The sequence below is a fragment of the Chiloscyllium plagiosum genome, chromosome 19, assembly GCF_004010195.1.
Source record: "Chiloscyllium plagiosum isolate BGI_BamShark_2017 chromosome 19, ASM401019v2, whole genome shotgun sequence".
NCBI lineage: Eukaryota > Metazoa > Chordata > Chondrichthyes > Orectolobiformes > Hemiscylliidae > Chiloscyllium > Chiloscyllium plagiosum.
This window is the reverse complement of record NC_057728.1, coordinates 8,876,275-8,884,578: the sequence shown is the minus strand read 5'-3', so window position 1 is coordinate 8,884,578 and position 8,304 is coordinate 8,876,275. Positions and strand designations below refer to the sequence as shown.

Genomic DNA, 8,304 nt, shown 5'->3' with positions numbered 1-8,304 from the left:
GCCCAGTTGCCCTCTATCCCCCTCAGTTGCCCCCAGCCCTTGCCCAGTTGCCCTGACTGGCCGGAGGTCTCACCCTGCAGCAGGCGGCGATGTTCCTGCTGATGCTGCTGATGTGCACCATGTACTGGTTGAACTTCTTCTGGTAGCGCAGGGCGGTGAGCTGCACCTCGCTCTGCAGCGCCGAGACCTGGGCGAGCAGCGCCTGCTCCCGGTGCCCGGCGCGGACCGCCTGCTTCTTGAGCTCCCGGGCCAGGCCGGCCGCCCTCCGCTGCAGCGAGCCCACCCGGGAGCGGAGAGCCGCCAGGCAGCAGTGAGTGAGGCCGGCGGCGGCGGCGGCCGGGCTCAGCTCCCGGTGCAGCAGCACCAGCCCGCAGCCCTGCTCGCAGATGCCCACCGGGCGGCACTCGCAGCTCTCCCGCATGTGGTGGTCCATGTCCTTCAGGTTGAGCACCTCCTGGCAGCCTGCGTGCCGGCACCTCGCCGGGCTGTAGTCACACATCTCCACATGCTCGGCCAGCTTCTGCAAGCTCACCACCTTCCCACAGCCCCGGGACCTGTAGTCGCACTTGATGTCCAGCTTGGAGATGAGGTTTCGCAGAGCCAGGACGTGGTTGAGCTCCTTGGTGGACATCCTCCGGCACTGGACAGGGCACACGCCTTTCTGCACCACCCAGGGCAGCACACAACTCGCGCAGAAGACATGACCGCACGGTGTGGTCAAGGGGTCCTCCAACACCTTGTTGCACAAGTTACACTTTAGATCAGGGTCAACCTCCTCGTTGAAACGATCCAGCTCAAACCCCATCTCCGTGTGTGTGTGTGTGTGTGCCTCTCTCAAATCAAGTCTAAAGGACAGTGAAGTTGTCTCATTGGCAGCCAGTGAGCTCTGGGTAGAAGGGGGGAAGAGTGGAAAATAAGAGTGACTGCGAACTCCAGACTGAAGTCTCCCAGTCCGGCTGGACTGTATGTATCTATGTGTGTTTGTGCGCGCTGCCAGTTATCAGCAAGAACAGCTGTAATCCACAAGCCCTCCCGCCGTATTCCACCTAAAACTGCCCTCCCCTGAAATCAGGTCCGGCTCCGGAATCTGAAAGACAGGGGAGAAAGAGAGAGAGAGAGAGAGAGATTACTCAAATGTTTCGTTGTGTACAACAATCACACTTACAGCCGCCATTAACAGCTTTAAAAAGAACGACACCCGCACAGTCATCACCCCCCATCCCAAACTTCACACCCCCCCTCCACTCCCTTCCAATTCCAGTATCACCCTTTCCCCAGCCTCATACGTTTCTGACCTCTCCCCTTCCCCCCCGCAAATTCCAAACATTGTAAAATGTTTGCCTCTCTCTCTCTCTCCTCTTTCCTTCCCTGTTCTGTATTTTTGACTTTTTATTCAAAATACCCAGCACCCAATTGGGCATCAGATGACCAAAGGAAGATCACAGGGTTCCCCGACAGCAAACTGACCTGATCCCTGCCCTAATCAAACAAGATTTAATGCCCACTCAATGCCGGATTAGTCAGTCTAAATCATGTCAGCGTCCGGACGCTCGAGAAAGGCTCTAGATTCTCCTGTTGGAAGTGCCTTTGTGAACTGATTAGGTGCAACCACAGATGAGTGATGCCACCAGTAGTTGAACAGGTGGCCAACCTCACTGGCAGCTCAGACACAGAGAATGGTTTATTTGGCAATGTGTCAGTGAAAGAGTCGAAACATATGGCACTGGAGGCCGGGCAGCATCCGAGGAGCAGGAAAGTCAGCGTTTCCGGCATAAGCCCTTCATCAGGAATGTAGAGAGGGAAAGGGGGCTGAGAGATAAATCGAGGGATGGGAGTGGGGCTGGTGGGAAGGCAATAGGTGGGTGTAGGTGGGTGGGGTGGGTAGGTTAATGAGGAGGGTGGAGTGGATACATGGGAAGGAAGATGGACAGGTAGGCGTGTATGGAGTGAGCTGCCAGAGGAAGTGGTGGAGGCGGGTACAATTACAACATTTAAAAGGCATCTGGATGGGGACATGAATAGGAAGGGTCGAGAGGGATGTGAGCCAAATGCTGGCAAATGGGACTAGGTTAGGTTACCATATCCGGTCGGCATGGACAAGTTGGACCAAAGGGTCTGCCTCCGTGCTGTACATCTCTATGACTCTCTCTCGATGACAGGTGAACATTCAATGCTGCAGAATTACACTCCAGCAAGGAGAAAGCCAAGCACTCCTGCAGTCAAAGGGAATCACCCTGGGGGAGGTGGGGACCAGTACTGGATACTAACAAATTAAAAAAAGTTAAATCAGAAATAGCTGTAACCCACTACAATGGAGCTTCAGTAGTGAGTTCAAGAGAAAGTTCAATATAAAATCAACAAAAAGCAAAGTGTTGTTCGGTGACTCGCCAATGAGCTCCTTCCAGCCAGTTCCTTGCAACTTAAGTCTTTCCTAATTCTTGAGCTAGTTTTTGTCAGACACTTGTTAGATATCAGCTGGAGTATTGTCCATAGTAAGCACCACAAGAATGTGACTGCATTGGAGTGAGTGCAGGAGCAATTTACAAGGTGGCTGAGAGGAGAACTGATAGAGGTTTTCAAACTCATGTGCGGACTGGATACGGTAGGTCAGGAGAAAGTCTTCCCACTCATACGAGGAACAAGAGCAAGAAGGCATAGATTTAAAACGATCTGCACAAGAAGCGAGGAGAATGGGAGGGGAGCCCTTATCACTCAGCGAGCTGTTAGCATATGGAATGCAGTGTCAGAAAGTGTGGTGGAGGCAGGTTCATTTGAGGACATTGGATGATCATTCAGATCAAAAATACTGTGCAAGGTTATGGGCAAATGCAGGAGACTGGTTCAAGGGAAATCATTCCCCTTTTAAGAGCAATGCAGGTCAAATTGGGGTGAGTGGCTTCTTTTCACAGTAGCAAATCTGTGATTCTATCAAGTATAGTCAGTCTAACAAGCTGTGGCATCGGAATCCCATAAATGCACATCCTATTCTGTTTGGAAACTCCAGGCTCCTTTCTGCTGGAGAAACACGAACATCGAATTTCAGAATGATCAACATTCTCGGGGTTCCCATTGACCAGAAACTGAACTGGACTGGACTAGGCGCATTAATATATTGTGGCAAAAAGAACAAAAAGCAAAGAAGTGGGAATTCCATCATGAATAATTCACTTCTGGACTCCCCGGAGCCCATCCACCATCTGTAATGTACAGATCAGGAGTTTGATGAAATACTTCTCACTTGCCTGGGTGGATGCGGCTGCAGCAACACTCAGGAAGCTTGACACCAAAGAAGGGCTTATGCCCGAAACGTCGATTCTCCTGTTCCCTGGATGCTGCCTGACCTGCTGCGCCTTTCCAGCAACACATTTTCAGCTCTGACACCATCCAGGACTTGCTTGATTAGCACTCTATCCCACAGCTTTAATATTCACTGACAACAACAAATGCTGGAGATCTCAGCAGGTCAGGCAGCATCCATGAAAAGACAGCAAGCTAAAATGTTTTGAGTCTAGATGACTCTTCATCAGACTCTGATGAAGAATCATCTAGATTTTAAACATTTTAGCTTGCTGTCCGTCTACGGATGCTGCCTGACCCACTGTGATCTCCAGCATTCGTTGTTTCAGTAGAGATTCCAGTATCTGTATTAATTCGCTCCTACCTTTAATATTTACTCCATCCACCACTAAACACACAGTAGCGGCTGGATGTAACATCTATATGATGCACTGCAGTAACATATCACAACTCCCTTGAAAGCACCTTTTAAAACCACAATATCCATCACTGACAAAGTCAAAGGCAGCAGAGACATGGGAACACCACCATCATTATAAATTCCCTTCCAAGCCATTTACATTCCTGACAGGGAATTATACCATCATTCCTTCACTTAATCAATGAATCAATGTCCTGGAACTCCCTCCCAAAGAGCATTGGAAAGGTAAAGTCTACACCACAAAGTTAGCAGCAGTGCAAGAATGTGTCTCAGGAATGGGGTGGTGGGATGGCAGGATGGCTCAATGTGGGGTGGGGGGCGCTTGCAGGGTGCGACACGGTGACTCATTGGTTAGCATTGCTGCCTCACAGCGCCAGGGACACAGGTTCGATTTCAGCCTCGGATGACTGTGTGGCGTTTGCACATTCTCACTGTGTCTGCGTGGGTTTCCTCCGGGTGCTCTGGTTTCCTCCCATAGTCCAAAGATGTGCCGGTCAGCTGAATTGGCCAGAGCTAAATTTCCCATAGTGTTAGGTGCATTAGTCAGAGGGAAATGGGTCTGGGTAGGTTACACTTCAAAGGGCCAGTGTGGATTTGATGGGCCGAAGGGCCTGTTTCCACACTGTAGGGTATCTACTCTAATCTAATTACCTTAAGAACAACAAAGTTTGGGCAATAAATGTTGATCTACCTGCCATCATGGAAATTAAAAACAAAAGCACCACACAAAATCTTAGAGTGACAAATTATCGATCACGAAATGATCTGAGTGACTGGAAACAGGGAGTAATGGTCAATGGATGTTTTTCCGGTTGAAAGAAGGTTTGTTATGGAGTTGCCCAAATGTCAGTATTGGGACCCTTTCTGGTTTTGAGATAAAACAGATGACCCGGATCTGAGGTTAGAGAACACAATTTCACATTTTGCGGATAATACAAAAATTGAAAGAATTGAAACTTCGAGGATGATAATGCAGAAATTCAAAATGACAGACAGGATAGTGCAATGGACAACAGATGAAACAGAATAGAAAGAAGCATGAAGTAATCCCATGAAGAGCTTGGGAAGACTGTATAAAATAAAGGGTTCAGCTCTAAAGAGTATGCAAAAGCGGAGGTTCCTGGGTATGTTTTTGCATAATTAAGCTGAGTTAGCAGTTTCTGTAAAGGTTTCAGGAAGAGTCATCAACAAAAGAAAACAGCTTTGCATAAATGTAGAAATTTGCCAAAAAGAAGCTGAACAAGGAGCTTTAATGGACAAATGGAGGATAACCCTTTACTAAAGGGTAAGGGTCAGTAGGGTTTTTGTTGGAGTAAAAGGTTTGAATCTCTTGTTTGTAGTAAGACCATTTCAAATAGCTCTTGTACAGTTTCTGCATAACGCACCATTAAATTATTTTCTTGTTTGTACATTGGCAAGTCGATTCTGAATATTCTGAGTGACTGACCACCTTATTAAACAAAAAGCAAAAATGAAACACAAGGTTTATCAAATTAGGCTTCACTCTAGGGTCTGACTTGTCCAGTAGTACCTATCAGTTGGGCTTATAACAAGAGGCAACTTAATTGTCATCTGAAAAGGAACAATCAACAGTGTTATATGTTGAGGGTGTGGGAATGACATTAGAATTGCTCATTTGCAGAGTTGGTACAAACATGATGGGCAGAAAGGCCTCCTTCTATTCTGCAACAATTCCACACACACGATCCTGAGCTTTACAAATGGGAGCAAAGAGTGCGAAGCAAGGAAGTGATGATAAATCTGCATTAATACTGAAACGAACCAGAATGTTGGAGAAACTCAGCAGGTCAGGGAGCATCTAGAGCGAAACAGAGTTTACGTTTTGAGTCCAAATATGACTCTTCTCCAGATATAAAGTATGATTTGGCCTCAACTGGAGTATTGTGCTCTGTTCTGGACACCACAGAGTGGTAGGAAGGGTATAATGGTTTTCGACAGGGAGTGGAAAAGGTTTCAAAACTGGTTCCAGGTTGAGGAATTTCAGTTAATTGGATAGATTTGAGAAGCTGAGGCTGATATTCAAGAAGAGAAGATGGAGTGGAGATATGATAGAAACAGAAGAGGTCTCGAAAGGGAGACTTTAAAAATGTTTATTTCCCAAATTACTCCAAGTGGTTTAAGATTTGTAATGTGTGTATGCTTGGTGAGGCAGCAATAACAGAAACTTGACTTAGCTTGGCGTCTTTTAAGAACTCGTCTGTGCAAAAAACAAAGCAGATCTTCACACACATCTGTAAGGCAGTGATTGATGCCATTAAGTACTGTTTTCTTTTTCTTTAACTTTTCTAATGCCAACAAAGCAGTCCTCGCTGGTATAACAACTGAGCTGTGATGAGCTATGATAGTTAGGAGAGTGCTTGATAATGAAACTCGATGGATATACAGGACCACATCGACTTGAAGGCAGTCAGAGTCCAACATCAGCTGTAAAAACACTGCATGAAAATAATCTGGACTTTCCAAACATGGGGCACATATGGAGATATAGATATTAAAATTATGAGGAGATAAAATATTTTGTATATGCTGTAACTGAGTTACTGAGGGTAAAGTGCGCTTCTACAGTTCACCATGGTCACAGCTGTAATTCTAACTGAAGCACCTTTTTAAACACAAGACTCTGGAATGTCAATAGACTAGAGTAAACGAGTTTGCAGCCCCCAAAAATCATTCTGCATTACGGTCTATTATAGAGAGCCACAGAATGTGAAAAATCTGCGTAAGCACTTCATGTGTATATTTTAAACATCTCAAAGAAACCATTTATCAAAACACGCTCACTTTGACATTGACACAGTGTACAATAAAGAGACAGGCAGCAGAATCCGGGACAAAGCAATGGTTCCACTCTGATGTGAAGTGATATCTGTGCACTGGGGCGGAAGAGGAAACTTTGTGGCTGAAGTTCTGATCTACTTACAAGCCCACCCTGGGATTTGTGTCTATAGTAATTAGGGGATTATGGAAAAACTCTATTGCATTGTTAACACAATAACCTATAATGCACAGCTAATTATTGTCAAGGGACTGAAAATCTCCTAGTCCTGTCCTTTTGGAAACAAAATGGGACCGTTACGTCCATACTTAGCTTTAACTGCTGCAGCTCCATTTATTTATTTTTGAAATTTGGCACTCACTGCCTGCTATATTCCTTCCACTTCCCTGGATTCGTGCCTGTGCAAGTCTGGCAGACGGATCTTTGGAAAGGTTTTAATGATTAAATAAATGAGTTATCAGCAGAAAAAGTTCCAATGAAAATCTTATGCAGACATTTTAACTTAGGATTCGGTCGTACAGGACATTTTGCTGTATCTCAGGCAATTTGTATACATTATTCAAAATATGAATTTTCAAAACTGTCATGATGCCAGAAATTGTAAATGAGAACAACAGTCACTTGAATAATTTCTGGACTTAAAATCATTATTGACAAACTTGTTTGTATATACTGAATCAAATGGACCAAGAAGAATGAGTATGTGCTCTTACTTTATGTGCTCTACAGTAACCTCAGTGTAATTTGATGAAGGAAGATAGTGCAAGCAGAACATCATCCAGGCTCTCCTCTCATTGTTGCTAAGTAATGCCTGCTGGGAAGGGTTGGTACAGTAATGCGGAGATGGAACTTGCCCTAATAGCCTCCACACTCATACGGCCTGCCAAGACTCCCAGAGGCTTACACTAAAATTCTCATGTGGTACAGGACAACTGACATCACCCATCTATCCCATCATTTTCAAGAGAGAAGGTGAGGGGAGAAATTTATGCAAGTCATAAACTGATTACGTGTGTCAACCTTGGTTGAATTGGAAGTGGCTCTCTTGCCCCAGACATCCTAAGGGTAAGCATTCACTGCTGTTTCAGAGGTATGTTGCTGCAGAGGTACATTACACATTCAAAACTGAAGCTCAGCTGATCTATTTTCTTGCCATTTGAGGGATAAAAATGCCTCTCACTACATGATAACAGAGATCAAGTTTCAAAAGAAGTATGTTATCTAAATGGTGAGAGATTGCAGAGCTCTGGGGTTCAGATAGATCTGGGTGATCACGTGCATGAATCGCAAAATAATAGTCTGCAGGCACAGCAAGTAATTAGGAAAGCTAATAAGTCAATCAACACAGGGGACCTGAACACTAAGTGGTGTTAGGTATCGGAGAGAAAATGGTAGTACTTGCGCAGGTGGACTGGAGAAAATAATGGACCCTCTTCCTGCAACACTGGGCATTCCAGGTGGCTGAGACTGCACTGACCTGGGAAGCAAGTTCAAACAAGGCTGGTTTCATGGCTCTTCCACTGCTCCTTGGGAATGAGGATGTCTCTCCTCTGCACTGCACAATCCACCAGGAACTCCAGATCTCTACCTGCAAAGTGGAATGCCAAATTTGCCCTGTCTGCAATGTCCAAAGCAAATGTCTAGAGCCGTGCAGGGCAACAGTGGACTGATAGTGCCCATCAAAGGTGGCACCAGTGCCAGGGATGCCAAGTAATCCCAGGATGCCTCAGCACTGGTCAGTTTTTCTGGTTACAGTGATCGTTAGGATGGGATTGACATTGAACAGGAT

The 8,304-nt window shown here is 45.7% G+C and overlaps 1 protein-coding gene across 2 annotated transcripts in view; it reads right to left on the bottom strand.

The window, feature by feature from the left end:
* Positions 1-1,043, bottom strand: part of pdzrn4 (PDZ domain containing ring finger 4) — a 478,752-nt gene extending 477,709 nt beyond the window's left edge. For both annotated transcript variants that reach the window (XM_043709044.1, XM_043709045.1), the window contains exon 1: positions 74-1,043. In XM_043709044.1, coding sequence (XP_043564979.1) covers positions 74-805 — 732 coding nt within the window. In that variant the 5' untranslated portion in view covers positions 806-1,043. The remainder of the gene's footprint in view (positions 1-73) is intronic.
* Positions 1,044-8,304: the final 7,261 nt, after the last annotated feature.